The sequence below is a fragment of the Purpureocillium takamizusanense genome, chromosome 5 (assembly GCF_022605165.1).
Source record: "Purpureocillium takamizusanense chromosome 5, complete sequence".
NCBI classification, from domain to species: domain Eukaryota; kingdom Fungi; phylum Ascomycota; class Sordariomycetes; order Hypocreales; family Ophiocordycipitaceae; genus Purpureocillium; species Purpureocillium takamizusanense.
The window spans coordinates 1,634,386-1,653,694 of NC_063072.1; the positions used below are offsets into that span (position 1 = coordinate 1,634,386).

Here is a 19,309-nt window from a genome sequence, read left to right on the forward strand (position 1 = left end):
GGGAATGGCACGACTCGCCCCCCCGGCACGTTAGTACCAAAGAAGCACCACCACTTTAACTACGTACTGCCTGGGCTGGGGATGGCATGGTACGGTACGCGTCGAGGATAGAGGACCACCACCCCCGAGAATCGCACCGGGGCTCCATTCACCAGTCATCCGCCCAACGTGCCCGTTGGGGCCAGCGGCGGAAGAGATGATGATTGTCCCCCACGGGCAGTCTTGTTCCATCCAGGGCTTAATTATCACCATCGCCGATCCTCGAGGGGCCTTGCCTACTTTTGCTACAACTACTACTACTACTGCCAGTCATCCAAATCCACAGCTACGTGACCAACCAACCGCCAATTCTTCTTTCTGGGTGGGCAGGGGCACGACTCCAATTGTTCTCCGTCGATGTCATCATTGCTTCGCAGAAAAATGATACTAGATGGCTGGCGGCACCATTGTGTTGTTGCTCCATCCCTAGTTACTCCCTTAGGTAGTCGCAAATTGGGAAGCTGGCTGGCTGCACGTACCAACCTGGGCCAAGGGGGGCCAAGGCTTTTCGGCCCGCTGCGTGTGTTGCGTTTCGAAGCAAGGCACAGCGTAACAAGGGGGGGCCCTCTCTCCGGGAGGGATCCATCCCCTCAGAATGGGAGAGAGAGAGAGAGAGGGTGGCTGCACGGAGTACGGGGCAAACGTTGCGTCATCATGGGACTTGAGTCAAAGCAATGATCAACGAGGCGTCGCGCCGCCGCCCGCCCACGAGGGGGAAGCCAGGCAGGCAGACGGACGGACAATGAGCGAGGGCTACTGTGCCAGAATGGTCTTTCACAACGGACGGGGCCACGAGGCTGGGGCCCGCCGCCGCCGCGGGTTGGAGCAGGGCGAGGAGAGGCGGAGAGGAAAGGAGGCTCTTTTGTCAATTGCCGCAAGGCTTGTCCCAAGGGGGGTTTCCCCCGAGATGGGATGATAGCTGATGATAGTGATGATGCCGGCAGCCGTGTCACCACCAGAGATGTGCCTGGGCTGTCTGCAAGTGCCCGTGCCCGCTGTAACACGGCATTTGTCGTACTACACAAACGGGCAGGAAGAGATGGAAAGAATGAAATGAAAAAGGAGATGCGCAATCAAAATTTTCTGTACTACACCCTCCTATCCATCATCTGCCCGTGATAGATGGGACTTTACAACAGAACAGAACAGCGTCAGTACTAGCAGCGACTGACGACTGACTGACAGACGGTCGGCCGGCTGGTCCCATTGACAGGGTGACGCTGGCGGTGGAGGTTCCAACTTCCGCCACACATGGGGGGGGGGGGCAGATTGCTCTTACAGGTAAGTTCCACCGGTACGTACTGTGCCTTGTGTTGTGTCGCCTTCTTTTAGGTACGGAGCACGAGTAGTACCTTCGCTATCCTGGTTAGCGCCCAGTGAGCATCTGGCACCGTCGAACAAGCTTTTTTTTCTGGGTCTAGAACAACCTGATCACGAAGGGGGAAAAAAGCTTGCTTTGAGACTGCGCGACGCCCACTCACACGCACACACACACACTACTCTCCCGCTACGCTGCTCGCCCCTCCTGCCGGGCCGACGACTGACGCGAGGCAATGCAACGCAACGCAACGGTAATTGCGCTGCCGCATGTTGGAGTTTGCACCTCTCCTTCCCGTCTCTGGCGCCGGCTCCGCCTTCGGGAGTAAGTACGGAAGCTGTTGTTGTCGACTTTGGTAGCTGGTCCGTCGGTGTGTGTTTGGTACAGGTATCTACTCCGCAGGTTGGCGGTGGTTTGTGGGCCAAAGGGCCGACCGGCTGGCGACGGTCATTGAGGTCTCTGCCGCGCTCGTACGAAGTACGTACACTTGGTAACTACAGCCATTTCAGCAGAAAGGAAACGATGGATCCCTTCTGAGACATGTCAGTAGTAGTATCAGGACTAGACGATGGTCTGTGAGCTGGATCGTCAGCAAAAGGCACAGCATCGCCCGCCGCCGCAAATTCCTTTTCCCCCCGTTTCTTTCGCCCGGGCTTGATCGCCGCGTGCAGATGTAGTTATGTTATGCACTTGCTGCACCAAGAGGAAGAGAGGCGCACCGCCAACAACAGCACGCGTGACGAACGCGCACCCGGCTTGGGGACCAGACTATGTATGCATGTTCTTCGTACTCGGTCGATCCTCCTCCCACCCCTGGCTGCACAGGGACTTGCTTACTACGTGCATACGTAGGGTAGTACTAGCCAGTGTCGAGTGTCGTTGACGGGCGGCTGATGTCTGCAGCAAGCGCAGTGCGTGCGAGCGTACCTACCTTACTTAGTGACTAGGTCTCTCCTATCGTAGTTTGTACATATCATATACGCATGGGGGTAGGGGGGGGCCGTTCGGCTCTTCGGACAAGCGAGCCGCCCTTCCCGCCAACAAGAACTTCTTTGACATGAGTAACGTGTCGCTAGTGGAACCGACTCATCATCACCTCTTTTCTCTCTGCGCTGGCCTCTGGCTACGCGTCTTCTGGCCAACAAGCGAGATGAGCATGTCGACAAGACAAGACGGCCCTCGTCCGTCCAAGCTCCCTCACTCACCACTCTCTCCGCTAGTAGTAGTGGCGATATAACTATACTGTATGCATACTCACCATTGCCGGGGCCTCTCGTCCCCCCCCCCCCCCTCCCGGGTGAGCCTCTGCCTCGACCACTACGTACCCAACCTAGTACCCAAGTAGGCAGGTACGTAGATGCTGCAACATAATAAGGCCCTCCTCGAAACAAAGCTCTGTAGATACGGAGGCTGTTGCGGCGGCGGTCCGCCAAGTTAATCCCTGTCTCATGCTACCTACTGACAGAGGCATTCGGGTAGTGTAGTTACTTCGTACTTGGTGTCGTAAAAGCAACAACGACTTGGAGCAATTGAGCTTTTTGGCTGCCTCCCAGCAAGGAAGCGCAAGGCAAGAAGGGGCAAAGGGAGGGAAAAGGACGCGAGGCTTGCGCGTCCCCGGCCCTGACTCGTTGCACCACCCACCCACACACATACATACACTACAGTACTGAGTAGACGCACAGCAGCAGCAGCGGCAGCAGCTTTTTTCGCGCCGCTGCCGTCCATCTGCCGAACGGCCCAACGCACCACCCTACTATCTAATGCACTGCCGGCTGGGATCCAAATACGAGGCCGCTACCCTCCATCACCACTTACTCACTCTCTTCACTCCCACCACCACCACCACCACGATATCAGGAGTCGTCCCAACTAGCAGTAGCAGCGACGGCAGCGCAGTGCAATACCGTACAGTCTGTCTTTCGGCAAAAGGGGAGTCTCATGGCTTCTCCTGGTAAGTACCGTGCCGTCGCGTTGACCTACTTACTACGTTACGAAGTACGGAGTCCACACATCGCATTCGGCCCAACACGTCACTTACACACACACGAGACACAACGCAACCCACGGTTCCGAGGATCTTATCCCTGTCCCCGGCTCAATGACCTCCGAATCTTGGAGCCGTGCGTAGCCCCCCGCGTTCTTCTACCTGCCTACGTACAATGCATATACCTAGATAGCATCCGTTCCATCCACACAGCAACGCAGGGACGGATCGCAGAGGCGTCGACGCCTCTTCCTCCTCTCCTCCTCCTGTTCCCCACCCCCACGTCCAGGCTGCGTACCCCCCCGGGGTTTATTAGTGGTTGGTTGGTTGCTTTGGTTTGGTCGGTTGGTGGCACGGGACGGGGTTTCCCTCCGCCATTGTGTCGCGGCTGGCTGGCATCAATGCCCGATAACGCACTAAGATACGAAAGGAGGCACAGGGCCCAGCCAGGCACACACGCACACAGCATTTTTGTCTGTCGCACGGCGGCGCACCCTGCCTCCCCAGGGGGGGGAGGCGGGCATCATCAGATGATATCATACGCGTACAATACTGTACCTAGTTACCTATCGCCCCATGCCTCCGTGAGTGAGTTGATATCAACTCCCAACGCGGACCAACGGTCCCCCCCCTTGTCACGCGGGTGCGCGAACGTGCATCATACGAGAACACCTCCCCGGAAACAAGGATGGCGAGGAAGTACTGATATAGTACTAACTTACTCACGCGCCAACCCCGTCGCTCGCCGCCGGCACCGATCGTTCTCGTTGCGGACCGACGACGCCTCCCAGCCAGCGTTGCGGCGGCACGGCAGCAGGAGCAGCAGCAGCAGCCACTTTGTCAAGCCACGCATCTTATCTATGTGAAGTGTTCCCGTGCCGAGCAAAGATAATGCATACTGCACGATGACACGCACTTCCTACGTATGATGTGTTCGCACACCGATCTTCCTGGGTCGGAACGCTACAATGCTGTGCCAAGTGCATACATACGTCGGCAATGGGTCGGGTATGTATGGTGGTAGTAGATGCAGATATCCTCATGCAGCTCGACAGCAGCAAAAAGCATCGACGCCGAAACGCCCCGGCCACCGCATGAACATACCTAGGTACTTGTTCTTCATAGAAGGTACCAAGTATACCGTATGTGGTGGTGCCTGACAGGCTCAACGCCACGGCGCAAGCCATGATGCACAACACAGCCACCCTATCTAACATCGTCATCATCACCTTCTTCTTCCTCCTCGCCATCGTCATCATCTCTCTTCTGCAACCACCACAGACACAACCGAAAAACACACGAGAAAAAAAAAACTTACCCGGCATGGGACCACGCACGCAGCCCCCTCCCGTCCGTGCATGGCGCGTGGTCGGTCCCCTACCCGGCCTCAGGCTCGGCCACAAGACCGCCGCCGCCGCCGCCGCCGAGACGTCCCCAAGCATTGATCAGACTCCAAACAGTGGTTACACACACGTAACCCGTGGCGAGGAGGCCTCATCATCATCATGATCCTCAAGCACAACAACAACAATGGCAACAAGCGACCACGACCAGCAACGACCAGCAAGTAGTCAGTACTTACCCCCAAGGTAAAGTAAGTGCATTGAAGACAACCAAAAAAAAAATCCCGTGTATCAATGCGCGCGCGGATCAGGAGGTGGCCCGTTTCGTTTCAAAGAGGCCCCCTCCTGTGCCACCGCGGCCGGCACACACACACACACACACACTCTCTCTCTCTCTCTCTATTCATTGCATGCTGCATCCATGCATCGTCCTCGTCCTCGTCGTCGACAACGACTCGCGTGTCCGCCCGTTTCTCATGCGGCGCAGCACACACAGCATAATGGACACCGTTTTGGGGCTCGTTTCCCCCCCGTAGACTCCGTGACAAACACGCGCGTCATGTTTGTATATAATGCATCGGCGTTTACTAGTACTACTGTGCCCACTACTAGCTACGTACCTAGGTAGCATAAACGATGGTATTTTGCATGTCCGCCCTGATCCTTGACGAGCGCCGTAGTAACATGGTAACCTTGCCCCCCCCCGTCGCCGTCACAGACAGGGTATGTGTCCGCGTCTCCTGGCCGCAAACACAAGAAAAAATTGGGCTGGCTGCCGGGAGCCTCCCTGTTCGTCATCGACTCCGTGTCAGAGTGACTGACGATCATGATCGGTCAGCTGCTGCGGGCACGTCCAGCCTCCCCGATACGAGGAGACGTGCAGAGTTTCTCTGGAAGAAGAGCCAGCTTTGGCCACTGGATCTTGCTCCACGCGACCCTTTGCACGATTCGGCACTTCACCCAATTCTGCATATGCACGACTCGCAGGACCGACGCTGCGTGGGCCACTGCTTTAGACGCACAATGATCTTTTTATAACCCAAGAGATCCACCTCTACAATGTCCGTGGTCTGTCTGTCTACTACGTACTTGGTACTACTATCTCCTCAAACTATGACAGCCTGCCTCGTGACGCATCATGTATCGGCCTCCAACGCCAACAGCCACAGCCAGAGCCGCCCGCTCTCCATCAAGCCCCTCCTTACGCTTGCACGTTCTCAAAGAAGAACGTCGGCACTCCTGGGACCGAGTTCTCCGCGATCGGCACCGTAATATCCACCTCTTTGCCGTCCGTCATGCTGACGCCCTTCTTGCCGCCCTCCTCCACGATCAGCACGTCGCACGCCACCAGCCCGGCCGTCTTTGACAGTCCCGGCACCATCTGCGCCAGCGTCTCCTTCTCGTCAAACGCCAGCTTCTGCTCCAGCACGGCGCTCGCGGGCTCGCCATTCTGCAGGCGCTTCTTCAGGCCCTGCACAAACGGCATCGCCTTCTTCATCTCGCCCATCTTGGCGATCCGCCCGTTCAGCTCCTTGTCGTTGACCGACTTGGTCGACGGCTCCCACATCTCCTTGAGAAGGTCAATGTACTTGGCCTGCCACGACGGGAATCGGGCCGACATGTAAATCGTCAGCTTCTTGGGCTGCTTCGGGTCAAAAGACACCTCCTTGCCCTTGGCCTTCTTCTTGAGCTGCAGGCCCTCGGCCGAGTTGACGTTGGACGCCGTGTTGCGCACGTAATCCCTCTTGGCCGACAGCGCCGCGTCGACGGGGCGCACCTCGGGGAATCGGGCGTTCTGGATAGACCCGTCCTTCTTCAAGACCTCGCGCCAGATGTGCTCTGACCAGTGAGGCGCAATGACGGCCATCAGCAGGGCCTGCAGTTCGATGTAGCGGAACACCAGGTCCTTGTGCATCTTGATGCCGCCGGCCGAGCAGGCCTCGCGGTAAAAGTCGCGAGCGCTCGTCAGCTCGTAGAGAGCCGCCTTCAGCGCCAGTTTGTAGTTGGTCTGGCGGTACTGCTCGACAGCCTCGCCCGTGACGCTGTTCATCTCGTTGTTGAACAGCGCATCCTGGAACGAGTTGGGCTCGCCCGTCCGCAGCTCCTCCTGCTCCCGGACCATCTCCTCGCACCACTCTCGCAGGTTGAACAGGCGCAGAATGTTGTTGTCCGCGACATCCTCCTCAAAGTTGGCGTCGCTCACACCGTCGCCGGCGTCGGCGATGGCGATACGAGCGGCGTCAGCACCGTACTTGGTGACCAGCTCCCGCAGAGTCATAAAGTTGCCCGTGCTCTTGCTCATTTTCTCGCCGTTCAACATCAGGTGACCGTTCGCGCGCACACCACGAGGCCAGTACTCGGGCGGGAAAATGGCCAAGTGAACGTACAGGAAGAAGGTCAAGTGGTTGGGAATCAGGTCCTTGCCCGAGCTTCGAACGTCCAAGGGGTAGAAGTACTCAAACTCGCGGCGCATGCTCTCCAGAGTCTTTTGCGGGATCTTGGAATCCTTCAGGACGTCCTCGCCGAGCTCCCGGCGGCAGAAAATGTAGTCCCACACCTCGTCAAGCATCTGCTCGGGCGCAATGTTGCCGATGCCCTTCTCGCGGCCAAACAGATCCTTTTGCAGATAGTGCGCGATGGTGTAGTATGCCATGTAGATGGTCGAATCGCTCAGACTCTCGACCAGGAACTGAGGATCCCAAGGCAGCTTCGAACCCAGGCCGTACGTTCTGGCGCAAGCCCACTGGTTCAGCCAGTTCAGCACGCCCTCGAAGCTGTGCTTGGTTTCTTGGGTCCACGTCTCCAGGCCCTTACCGTCGGCGTTCTCAACCCACTCCAAGGCGGTCTTCTTCCACGACTCCTCGCCGTAGTCCAGGTACCACTGGTCCATCAGGGCCACGATGCAGTCGTCTCCAGATCTGCTGACAACCTTGCGCTCCGGTTCCGAGTAGGCGAAGGCGTCTCCGGCATCGATCATCTGACTTCTAACCTTGGGCTTGGCAGTCTCGACCTTTTCGCCCTTGAATTCGCCCACAGCCATGATACCCTGGTAGAAGCCTTCCTTGTAGGCCAGCTCCTTGGCCTCCTCCAGCTGCTTGGTGTCCTTAGGCGAAGCAATCTTGAGCTTCTTGACCAGGAACGGCGCGCAGAGGTCGCCATACGACGGGGTCTGGATGATGGGGAAAATTTCCAGCTCGGCCCACTCCTTGTTGATGCCGTAGAAATCGGCCTTCTTGGCCAGCTCAGAGACGGTAGCAAAGTCGTCGGGGCTATCGGACGGGACCGACGTGACTACACCAGTGCCCTTGGTGGGCAGGACGTTGTCCATGGGCAGGACGCGCACGCCCTCCTTGTGCAGCGAGAGGGGTGCGTTGACCAGCGTGCCCACAATGTCGGCACCGGGGATCTCGCCAGCCTTCTCGATGACGCCTTCCTGGGACAGGATGCCCTGGTAGGCCATATTTCGCGCGGCCCTATCCGTCACAACGTAGTACTTCCTCTCGCCAGCCTTGAAGACACCGTAGGTTATCTTGGGGCCCACAAAGCAGCACGTCTGTCCGTACATCGTCTCGGGCCTAAGGGTGGCGGGCACCAGGAAGATCTCGGAGTCCTCCGGCACCTTGCCCTTGATGGCCTCGGCGGCCTTGGGTGCCCATTCCAGGACCTTCAGCTTAAGAGCAGTGTACTCTTGCGGGTTGACAGCCTCTCCCTCGGCGCGGTCGTGGTCCATGCACGGCTGGCCATCCTTGATGGAGTAAATGGTGTAGCGCTTGCCGAACTTGATCTTGTTCAGCTCCTTCAGGCGGTTCATCTGCCATCTAACAAAGGCATCGTAGTACGGGTTTGCATCGGTGGTGACAAACGATCGGCGCCAGTCGATTCGGCAACCCAGGCTGCTGAGGTCGCGGATGGCCAAGGGCGGGAAGAACTTCAGCCAGTATTGCGGGTCGGCGAAGAGGTGAATGTCCTCCCGAGGGATGCCGATGGACTTCATGATCTGGAACTGGTACTTGAGCTTGGCCGTCTTGGCGTTGGCCTTGCTCTTGTTGGTGGTGAATTTGGTCAAGTCCTCCTTCTTGGCCTTGCCAGCGGGGACAGCGCTGCCGTCGGCGGCCTCGTCCTCCTCGCTGTACCCGGAGAAGTCCTGGCCGAACAGCTTGATCTCGTTGACCAGCTTATCGGCGCACGCCTTGATGGGCATGCCGGTGCAGTGGAAGGCCATGGGGAACAGGGCCCGCTTGCCCTGCATCCGGGCGACGCCGGCGGCAAACTCGACCTTGCTGGCCGAGAAGGTGTGTCCGGCGTGCAGGACGCCGTTCATGTAGGGGTACGGCATGCATCCGAAGAACTTGGGCTGCTTCTCTCGCAGCTCGGCGGCAGATATGGAGTGCAGGGGCACCTCCTCGGTCGACGGGGCATCCTGCTCGAAGATGTGCTCCTTGGCCCACTGCTGTTGGTATTTCTTCTCGACGGCGATGAGGGAGTCGCGCTTCTCGGTCTGGGCAAGGTCAATAAAAGTGTCCAGCAGGGTGACGAAAGCAAGGCGCGGTCGTACTCCTTTCAGCTCCTTGGTCTTGGGCTGCGAGATGTTCAGGCCCTCCATGGCCTTGGGGACGGAGTCGGTGGAAGCCATTGTCGCGTCAATCTGCGGTGACAAAACGAATAGGGCCGTGTCGGGATCAGCGGGGCTCTGACGCCGTATAAATGCGTCTCTCGGGGCCCAAGTCTCGACTCTGTCGCGGGTGCCAGGTGCGCCGAGCTTCAGTCGGTCTGGCTGTCCTCGAGGCTCGGTTGAGTCACAGTCAGTGTGGTTCGTTGGCGTCGGTCGAGTTGAGGAGGGGTCAAAATCAATCGCGGGGCAGAATCTGCCAGGGTATTTTCCCACCACCGTGTGGCGCTAGCACCCCCGTTCGCTGAGGCGGTGCGGCGCCGTGGCTGCCCTACCTTACAATCCATCCATCCCGCCTAGGCTGCCCGGGATTGGTTCCGCCGCGCCGTCGAAAGACTACGGCGACCATCGCCTGCGTCACACAATTCCTCACCAGTCGCTGGCCAAAGCCCGTCTGTCTTCTGCGTCGAGGGCGGAAAGAGTCACAACCCTCGGCAGCCATGTTCGCGACTCTCGTCAGACGCATGGCCCAGTCGGCAAAGGAGCCGCTGGCGAAGCAGGTCCCGCTGAACGCCGCAGCGAACCCGTACAAGGCGCGAAAGGTCTGGCCGCCAAACTTCAAGGAGCTCAACCACCAGCAGCAGCTCCGGTTCGAGAAGAAGTACAAGCGGCGCATCCTGCTCGCGGGCAAGTCGCCGAGGTGGGATAAGGGAGTCAAGTTTGCGCAGCTTGCGACCATTGCAGGTATGCTGCGTCCGCACCCGCCCCCATCCCATCGCGACAGGATGCGCTGACAGTTCTGTCCCGTCTAGCCGCCTTGGTTTGGCTGCTCTTCTATTCCGAGTTCGAATGGTGGGGGAAGCAGTACAAGCCCTCCGAAGAGGTACTTTGGTCTGAGTCCTGTCTAATGCTACTCTTCTCTGACTGCGTATAGATGCGTCGGCATGCGGCCAACGTCTTTGGAGTCCTTGACCCCGACAAGCGATACGAGCGTCGCAAGGATGCGCCCGACGTCAACCCGACCCCAAAAGCACCGGAATCCGAGTCTAAATAAGCTGTACGATGAGACACACACACACACATATGTACCATATCTCTGGCGTTTTGGGCGTTGCGCTCATCTATCGGGCGGGCTTTTGTAGGGCTGAACCAGCATTCCTTGGGGCATTATATGACTACTCCTTCCTCCCCGATAGTCACGGCGTGAATCACACATCACCTCCCTGCCCACGCAAAGCTCCCGCTCATGCCGAGCCCAGAGCTCAGGCCCGCGCTCCGCCCCTCGTTGACGGGCCTCTTGGCCACCGTCCCCTGCGCCCTAACGCCCGAGACGATGCGGTCCAGGCTCGTCTCGATGACCACGCCGCCTATGATCATCTCCGACAGCGTAGCGTGCAGCGTCTCAAAGTTGAAGATGAGGTCGAGCTCGCACACGTTCTCGAAGAGCTTGTCCAGGGCCTCGACGTAGACTTGTATCAGGTCGATGAGGGCGAGGGGCGACTCGGTCGACGTGGAGATGATGATGAAGAAAAGGGTCGCGTAGTGCCGGTACGTGACGAGCGAGGGCACGTCGTTCTGTTCCTGCGACGACGTGTGCGAGGTGCCCGACGCGGCCAGCAGCGGCGGGAGGGGCAGGAAGTTGCAGGACCCGGCTGGGCGGTTCGACACCAGCGTGAAGATTTCGGATATCAGCCGCTGCTGGATGCTCGTCTCCTGGTGCGGGCGGAGGGGCGTTAGCATCAATCAAATAAAATGGCCTGACCCGGGCTCGGCTCGGCTGGCGACGTTGACAACAAGGCCCCCCCCCCCCCCCGTGGTGTCGTGCGGGCGCGAGAAGGAAAACGTACAAGCTGCGTGTAGAACTTGGTCAGGCGGGGCTGGCCCTGGCCATTGAAGACCAGAAACGCATTGATCATGGTCGTTGGAGGACGAGGCGCTGCAGCTCCGTCATGGCCGTTGTCGCAAACTGGCGCAGGCTCCGATGAGGAATGCGAGATGGATGGGCAGATCGCAACCAGCCGGAGGTGACTGAGGTGGTGGTACTGAGGTGCTGATGAGGTGAGCGGTGCTTGGTGGGGCAGCCAGCCAGTGCTCGACACCGCTGCAGGCTCATCAACCAGCACTCGGCGGACATGACTGGCCGGGGCAGTCCAGGCGGGACACCACACCAGAGCCGGGCAGCCAGCCACAGCGTGCGCATTGCCAGCTTGGAGCAGCTTGCCGACCCCGATGCGCTGCAGCTTGACGTACCGCAGGGGGGGGGGGGGGGGCTTCCATCATCAGAGAGAGGGCCCCGTCAATGCGACCTCGATCGACTCTCAGCTGTTAACCACCTCATCGACCTCCGCCCTCTTCCTCCCCCTCTCACCCGGCCATAGTAGCCACAGCAATTGGATGCCGCAGTCCCAGACAACTGCAACGCTCTCGTCCTCGTAAACCAGCCGAGGTCCCATTCCGATCCTCATCCTCCCACGCACCTCGACCTTCGCGAAACCCGGCACCCAGCCAGGGCCTGCAGTCCATTCCCATCCGCCCTCATCGTTCGGTCCCGGTCCCGCTTCCGCTCCCCCCGGTCATGGCTCGCCAGGTCATCGTCGCCCAGGCCTCGCGCCTCGTCGCGCGCACGGCACGAAGCTCCGGCGCCCCCCGCGCGAGCCTCCACGCCGCCCCGTGCGTGCTGCTGTCCCGCGCCGCGGTCCCGCCGGCGCGGCAGCCCTTGTGCTCCCGGCGGCTGTTCTCGGCGTCGGCGTCCCGCGCCAAGGGCATCATGCCCGACACCGAGAACCCAGTCAAGGAAGACACCGTCAAGACGGAGCCGAGCGTCGGGGTCGCGGAGCTGTCGGATACCGCATATCACGAGCTGGCGGACCAGTATCTGGACACGGTGCTGGCCAAGTTTGAGCAGCTGCAGGACGCCAGGGAGGACATTGACATTGAGTACTCGGTACGTGGCCGCGGCTGCCCCATGGTGCTTCCCCGGTTGAGGACGAGATGAAAAAAGTATGCCATGCTGACTCGACCTTTTTTCTCACATACAGGCCGGTGTCATGACCATCACGGTAGCGGACAAGGGAACCTACGTCATCAACAAGCAGCCCCCGAACAAGCAGATCTGGCTCTCATCACCCATCTCCGGCCCCAAGCGCTACGACTGGTGCATCATCGGCGAGGGCCAAGGAGAGAAGGAAGGCACCGGGTCCGGCAACTGGATCTACACGAGGGACGGCGTGAGCCTAAACGACCTCATCCTGGAGGAGCTGGACGTTGTGATTGACGTGCCGGCCGAGAGCTAGTAGTCGAACCAGGTTAGAGGGACAGGGAGAGGGCGCCTTAAATGTTGTATTATTGCGGTGTGTGCCGCCATGGCTACCCGCTGGCGGTGTGGGATCCATCGTCGTGTACAAAGCTACCCATCTACTCTGGAGAAGACGCCAATGCGATATTCCTTGCGTAGGCCTTGTATGTGCTGGAGTGGAGTGACAAATGCCGAGTAAGTGCCTATGCCCATGTGAAGTTGTTCACCGAAATCCCTGAATCTCGAGGGGCCGCATCTTCGGGGCCCATAGCCGTTTTCTGAGTTCCTCCTTCATCGTCTTCTGCCCCCGCCGTTCACCGCAGACAAAGCCCCATGCTCTTGTTCAACATGGCAACCGTCATGTCATAGTGCTGCATGGCGGTCTCTTGCTCGGCCTTCGTGTCGTTCCTACCACACGCACACACAAGTCAGATCAGATCAGCAAGCCGCTCTCGCCAAACAAAACCAAAAAGAGCTTCGCGCATCATCCCCCTTCCAGCACCAGGGCCGAGAGGGACAGACGCATTACAGGGACGTCGTATGTGCCCCCTTTTCTTCAGTCCCGACCCATCACGACAACGAGATATAGAGGGCGAGAGATCGTAAAGAAAAGAAGAGAGGTAAAGAGACTCACCTCTGCTTGCTCTCGTGCAGCATCCTCCGCCACTCCAGCCCCCGCATCCGCATCCGCATCCCCCCCACGCGCAGCAGGTTCTTGAGCACCCGGTGCTCCAGCCCCCTCTCCCGCGCCGCCGCCTGCACGAACCACAGCGTCCGCCGCGCGCCCTCGGGGTCCCACGCCGCGCCGCCCCCGTCCCGGAACGCCGCCCGCAGCTGGTCGCGTGCCACGTACCGCGCCGGCGACGAGAACTGCACCGCCTGCAGCAGGGCCCGGTACAGGTGCCGGTACGCGTGGATCATGTCCGTTCTTGTCGTTGTCGTCGCCATGCTTTCATCGTGCGCGCCCTTGCCCGGTTCGGAGGCGGTCAGGGAAAGAATGGCGTAGTGGAATGGTGCTGACACTATGCTGGGGCGCAAGGTGTGCACGATGAGGTTGAAGTCGCATCAACGCCGACAAAAAAGAGTGGAGCAGCGAGGCCACCAGACCGCCCAGGCTCGTCGCAATAGGCGACAGCCACCACACCCCGTTATTAGTCGAGTCTGCACTGAGGACAAGTGGTACCTCATACTTCCATCTTCTCTCTTGAGAACGCACGCACGCCTTTTACGTTTCTTCTTGGAAGTACTTCCTTGGTTATGCAAATGTATACAAGTCCTCTGTCTAGGTCAGGAGGTATGTCAGGGCCAATGGCCTCCATGGCCATGGTCAAGCAATGTAATAAACGGGTAAGTCGTCCTAGTTAGGAACGTGCTACGGGCAACCCAGTATGACCCTGTCCCCCTTGTGCTTCAAGTCTAATGCGCGCCTGCTCTCAAAATCCAATACCATTCCACGAACGCCGTGACGTTGCGGCGCGTCTTCCCCTCACGGCATACAGGTCTGCGCTCGCTTGGTGCCTCCTCCCAACCCTCACCACGCTGGTATCTAGTCGCCTCCGTTCGGCTCGAGCTGGTGGACTGTGCCTGACCAATTCCAGACCGGTACTGCGGATGCCTGACCGCACCGTCTATATGCAAAACTCTATTCGCGCAAATGCAAAGCGCCCCTTCAGTTGCCGCGGCGGTTGCCATCTTCTTGCTGTCCAAGCGGCGCATAACGGCCCTGACCACTGCCGCCGCTGTCCGCGCGCCCGCGACCGACGACCCTGGATAGCCAGGAGCCAATGCTCCTATCCTCGCCTCCGTTCGTCTGCATCTGCGATTTGTTGTCGTCGTCGACTTCGGGGCCTGGCTCGAGATTGAGGGGCGGGATGCCGCTGGGCTGGCCCATGAAAACACGACCGGACCCGATGGGTGATCCGCCCCTGATAAGAGACCCAGTCTCGGCGTGTATCGAGGGCGTGCCCACGACCGTGCTGGCATCGCCGAAGATCGAGTCCATGTCCTCCAGACGAACACCACACGTCTCCGGATAAATGAAATATACTGTTCGGCTGTTAGACCGCTTTCCACAGTGTCAATGCCGCGTCCCGACTTACCAATCACAAAACTTGCCACGCAGAAAAAGGCGTGAACAAGGTAAAGCCGCCATTTGATCCACTCCTGCAGAATTGGTGTCATTTCTCCAACAAGCCAGTTTGCCGCCCAGTTGGTGGCCGTCGACAGGCTGGCGCCCTTGGATCGAATGCTGAGCGGGAGGATCTCTGGCGGGTAGAGCCACGGGATCGGGCCCCACGAGTAGCCAAACGCTGCGTTGTAAATCATGACGAATAACACCACCATGCGCGGTGTCCAGTGGATGTCCAAGTAGATGAAGTAGGAGATGAGAGACAAGGATATAGCCATGGCGACGGCGCCGGAGAGAAGGATCGCACGTCGTCCCCATCGATCCACGAGATACCACGGCGGAATGGTCGATAGGAAGTACGTAATGCCGTTTAATCCCGTCATGAGGACGGCATCGTGGCCGACCCAGCCCGCCGACTCAAAGACATAAGGGGCGTAGTAGGAAATGACATTAATGCCATTGAGCTGAGCAAGGCCCTGGGCAGACATGGCGATGAAAACGCGTGTGCGATATCGCCGAAACATATCCGCGTAAGTGCGCTCTCCCTCCTGACGCTGGAGCAGCACATTCATCTTGATCTCGCGGTACTCTTCTCGGGCCTGGGCGTTGTGGATGTCGCCGCCGCCGTACAGATTTGCAATAACAACCATGCCCTCTTCGTCATGGTCGTTGTCGAGAAGCCATCTGCACACAGTCAGCACCTCTCGCGGCAAACGCGGCTCGAATCTCGTCTTACCGCGGCGACTCCACAATAATCAAGCTTCCCAGGCCCAGGAGCGCGCCCATCACGCATTGCATCAGTAGAGGTATACGCCACGACATGTCGCTCTCGATGAAGCCGCAGCCGTAGTCGACCCAGACGGAAGTGGTATAGCCTATGATGTTGCCAGAGAACTCGATGCAGGCCAGTTTTCCTCGGTTATGAGGCGGCGAGATTTCTGACTGGTATACGGGAACAATCGTGGACAGCATGCCGACGCCAAGACCGGCAATGATGCGGCCAACCATCATCATAGTCATGGAGGTCGCAAGAGTTTGGAGAGCGCCGCCGACGAAGAAGATGCATGATCCGTAGAGGATGGTGCGTCGCCGACCAATGATGTCGCCAACTCGGCCCACTACCAGCGAGGCAATGAAGGCACCAATTTCGAGGATAGCGACCATGGTCCCTACATGAGCTTTGGATGGGTGATCGAAGTAGTCGATGAAGTATGGGCCCCTGCGAAATCTCAGTGTCAGTGTCCACGGCGCCGCTGTCTTTCGTCGCATTTTGATCGGGGATGGCACGCGTACGTGATGATGCCTGACATAACACCTTGATCGTAGCCAAAAAGAAACACGCCGAGCGATACAAATATGCTGGTGAAGTAGCTACAGCGGCCCAAGTCAGTAAACGTATGTCATCCTGACACGGTCTCCCGTGAAAAGGGGCGCTAGGGGAGGGGAGAAATCGCCGTACAGAAGGGCCTTGCCCGTCAGGCCGTGGATGGAGCCCGAACGTCCCGACATGATGGCGCCGATGCAGCGTTCAGCCCGAGAAGGACGATAGGGTCCGACGATTGGTATCTGGATTGCTTCCTTGTCGACGATGCGTGACCGCGACAGGGAGCGTTCGTGTCGTCGCGGCGAAGGATCTCGAATGCGGACCTTCTTCTGGTGCCTCGAGGATCGCTTCTGGACACCGGCTAGCAGCTCCTCCTCAAGCTCGTCGGGCAGCTGGAGGCGGACAGGGTCGTGATCGTCGGCAGGCTGCTCGCCAATGTCGCCTGTGTCGGTCCACGAGGACTCGGAGCCGGAGGACAGGCGACGGTGGTTCGGATCGTCGTGTTGCCGAAATGCCAGCAGCGAGGCCGACTGCGAGTCTGGGTCGGTGCCGGAGCGTGCAGGGAGGGTCCGCAAGGGAATGTTGGAAGGGAGACGTGACGAGTTTGTGGGAGGAATTTTGGGCGGTCTTGGGGCTGTGAAGCAGCAGCGCCCACCTGTACGTGATTGAAGGGGAGGGGGGATGGAGGGACGAGACAAGGGCCCAGCGAGGTCGTGGAGAGCGACGACGTCGGCGTGCAGCGTGTGGATGGATGGGGTTCAGGTCGGGTGACGGTTGGCGGTCCAGTCAGTCAGTCGGCCATGCAGCGGGCGACCTCCACACTCGGCAAGCAACCTCGCGCACCAGCAGGAAGGGACGGATGGGGCGGCCGGCAACAAACAAGGTACGTAACGTGCCTAGGTAGGTATGAGTTGCAGACTGTGGCGGGGAGGGGCTCGGCTGCGCCGCGGTCAGGCTGGCCGTGCTGGAGTAGTAGTGGTGGTGACGGCGGCCGCGGCACGACAACGGGGAAGCGCGGCGCGGATGGGGCCGGAAGAGAGGGCCAAGCCGGGCAGTCGACGAGTAGCGGGAGGCGAGCACATGCGGCGGCGCCAATCCCAAGCGTGGTGGCCGTGTGTCGCAGATGACCACTCAAAGCGGGCACAGGCTCAGCGTCACCCGGGGATGGTCAACGAGGCCAGAGACGCACGATGATGCCGGTTTGCGGAGCAGCGGCGGCGGCGGCGACGACAAGACCAGGGCGCGGCGGCGGCGCGGCGCGGCGCAGCGGGCTCTCTGGGGCCGGGTAGATGGACGATGGCGCGCGGGGTGGCAGCCGAGAGCTGGTACGAAGTAGCACTGTTATCGGGCGACGCGATTAAGGTTATGGGGGGTTGCAAATGGAGAGTCAGAGCGCGCGTGGCATCGAAGCTGTCAACGTCGTCGAGGCACGAAGACGACGCGGCGAGGCGAGGTGAAGGCCAGATGAGACGGTCGGGCCCGGGAAATGCAGACCGGGCGACGGTGAGGGCGAGCGAGTGAATTGGGGGAAAGGAGAGCTGAGCAAATCGTTTCCTGGCTGAGCAGAAGGAAGAAAGAGAAGGAAGAGATTGGCGACGGGCTCAGGAGAGAAAGTGCAGCCTTCAGCCTCGCAATGTCAGCAACGGAAAAGGGACGCCGTCAAATGCTACTGCCGCGCGGTCGCGCTTGCCAACTCACTACGTACGACTACGACTACCTTACGCAGAAGGGACGCGCGCGTACGAAGTATAGGGGGCTTCAGCGTGCATAAGGGATAATCAAGGTAACTGCGCCAGGCCCAGCGTGCTGCTCGTTCGCTACCGGGAACCTACTAATAAGGTAACTTGACGCAGCCAGGCCAGGGCACTCCGGGCGGCGTCTGCGCTCACTCAGGGGAAGCCAGGCCAAGACTCAGCGGTTGCGACTCCCCAGCAATGCAATCCAGCGATCTGCAGCCAGAATTTTTCTTCTCTGGGCTGCAGCTGCCGCCCGCGTTACTGGATGCTCGCATGTAGGTGGCTTGCATGCCGCGCACACCAGGGCAGACATGGGCAAGCGTGCTGCTCGCCAGCTGCAGTTGACCATGCCCGCCTGCGCTGAGGTGGTGGTCCGAGACAGTCCGTTTGCAGGCCGCCGTGCGGTGCGCAGAGGTACCCGTGCGCCGACGATTATGATGTCTGGCGGACGGCCCCACGAGACCACAGATTTCGACCCCGTCTGCCGTCACCCACCACGCTGCAGAGAAGGGGGGGGGGATAGTCGGGCACCCAATTGTCGGGTGCCCTTTGCGCGGAAGGCACTGTAAGGCAGGTATCTAAGGTACATCTTTCGCAGCACCTTGACAGATGTAGTGCATTGCCGGCGGCCAAGTGACTGTTATTTTTGACTGCCTGCCTGGGCCGTGTCCGTCCCTGTGAGCACGTTCGTCCCCCAACCAGTAACGGCCGGGCGCACTGAGGCACCGTCACGGCTCGCCCTCGACGCGTCTGCTGCTCTTCTTGCCGAGCCGTTGGCTTGACTCCTGACCTCCTATCCTTGGCGGTCAACGCAGGCGTCCCCATCACGCCCCCCAAGCCAGCACTTGCCAGCCGAGAATCCGTCTCAGCCCGCCCCGACGACTCGACGTCGTCGCACTTCCGTCCCCAAGCGCTCACGTGTGACGTCGCCGAGTCCAGCCAGACAAAGGGACGGTGGAGCGAGCCACGATGGGGCAGTGGCTTCTGCAGTGCCCTCTCAGCGTCGCTCGCGGCGCCCAGGGTGCCCTGGCCTGGCCTGAGTCGCAGTGGGGGCGACGACGTCAGACGACAGCAGTTAGTCCCAACCAGCACGGCGATCGCAAGTCAGCAACTCATCAAGAGTAAGTTGGTCGGCACCAGGTCCGGATAAAGAAAATGATGAATTCGATCTGCCAGGTTGGCCGGTCCGTCCGTCCGTCAGTCTGTTGTCAGTCGATTATCAGCAGAGCGCCATCGCAGTTTGCAATTCAAACCAACTGCTTGTGCTTGCCGCGTGCCAATTGCCACCACCCTGCCTGCCTCCCCTCCCTGACTACCGACAAGGCGTGGCGATGGAACCGTTTGCGCGACCAACTGGCCTCCAGAACCTACCGGTGCCTTATCGTGCGGTCGCACAACCGTCGGATTGGATGCCAAGCGGCAAACAGTTTTCTTCCACGCGGCCGCGCCGGCGTGGTTTGATGTGGCAGATTCGAACCCAGAGGCTGGCTGGCTGCATCGCTACATCGCATCACGGTGGGCTGAGAGTCCGTC

At 59.6% G+C, this 19,309-nt stretch overlaps 7 protein-coding genes across 7 annotated transcripts; 3 read left to right on the top strand and 4 right to left on the bottom strand.

Annotated features, from left to right (window-relative positions):
• Window positions 1–337: 337 nt before the first annotated feature.
• Window positions 338–1,012, top strand: JDV02_006083 (uncharacterized protein). Its single transcript, XM_047987437.1, has one exon. It carries the CDS (start codon window positions 635–637, stop codon window positions 953–955), a length of 321 nt encoding a protein of 106 aa, XP_047843422.1. The 5' UTR covers window positions 338–634; the 3' UTR covers window positions 956–1,012.
• Window positions 1,013–5,701: 4,689 nt separating this feature from the next.
• Window positions 5,702–9,505, bottom strand: CDC60 (Leucine--tRNA ligase). The gene is made up of 2 exons (XM_047987438.1): window positions 9,240–9,505; window positions 5,702–9,182 (listed from the first exon to the last, which is right to left on the bottom strand). The coding sequence occupies exons 1-2, from the start codon at window positions 9,315–9,317 to the stop codon at window positions 5,886–5,888; spliced, it is 3,375 nt and encodes a 1,124-aa protein (XP_047843423.1). The 5' UTR covers window positions 9,318–9,505; the 3' UTR covers window positions 5,702–5,885.
• Window positions 9,506–9,705: 200 nt separating this feature from the next.
• On the top strand, window positions 9,706–10,394 carry JDV02_006085 (uncharacterized protein). The gene is made up of 3 exons (XM_047987439.1): window positions 9,706–10,037; window positions 10,106–10,176; window positions 10,228–10,394. The coding sequence occupies exons 1-3, from the start codon at window positions 9,794–9,796 to the stop codon at window positions 10,345–10,347; spliced, it is 435 nt and encodes a 144-aa protein (XP_047843424.1). The 5' UTR covers window positions 9,706–9,793; the 3' UTR covers window positions 10,348–10,394.
• Window positions 10,395–10,462: 68 nt separating this feature from the next.
• APS3 (Sigma-adaptin 3A) lies at window positions 10,463–11,343 on the bottom strand. The gene is made up of 2 exons (XM_047987440.1): window positions 11,141–11,343; window positions 10,463–11,006 (listed from the first exon to the last, which is right to left on the bottom strand). Exons 1-2 carry the CDS (start codon window positions 11,207–11,209, stop codon window positions 10,509–10,511), a joined length of 567 nt encoding a protein of 188 aa, XP_047843425.1. The 5' UTR covers window positions 11,210–11,343; the 3' UTR covers window positions 10,463–10,508.
• A 151-nt stretch (window positions 11,344–11,494) lies between these two features.
• Window positions 11,495–12,742, top strand: JDV02_006087 (Ferroxidase). The gene is made up of 2 exons (XM_047987441.1): window positions 11,495–12,237; window positions 12,332–12,742. The coding sequence occupies exons 1-2, from the start codon at window positions 11,869–11,871 to the stop codon at window positions 12,584–12,586; spliced, it is 624 nt and encodes a 207-aa protein (XP_047843426.1). The 5' UTR covers window positions 11,495–11,868; the 3' UTR covers window positions 12,587–12,742.
• JDV02_006088 (uncharacterized protein) lies at window positions 12,618–13,648 on the bottom strand. The gene is made up of 2 exons (XM_047987442.1): window positions 13,223–13,648; window positions 12,618–12,996 (listed from the first exon to the last, which is right to left on the bottom strand). The coding sequence occupies exons 1-2, from the start codon at window positions 13,534–13,536 to the stop codon at window positions 12,903–12,905; spliced, it is 408 nt and encodes a 135-aa protein (XP_047843427.1). The 5' UTR covers window positions 13,537–13,648; the 3' UTR covers window positions 12,618–12,902.
• A 609-nt stretch (window positions 13,649–14,257) lies between these two features.
• HGT3 (Ribulose bisphosphate carboxylase large chain) lies at window positions 14,258–17,122 on the bottom strand (the record flags this gene model as incomplete). Its single annotated transcript, XM_047987443.1, has 6 exons — window positions 14,258–14,634; window positions 14,688–15,400; window positions 15,453–15,935; window positions 16,010–16,087; window positions 16,176–16,674; window positions 17,047–17,122. 6 exons carry the CDS (start codon window positions 17,120–17,122, stop codon window positions 14,258–14,260), a joined length of 2,226 nt encoding a protein of 741 aa, XP_047843428.1.
• Window positions 17,123–19,309: the final 2,187 nt, after the last annotated feature.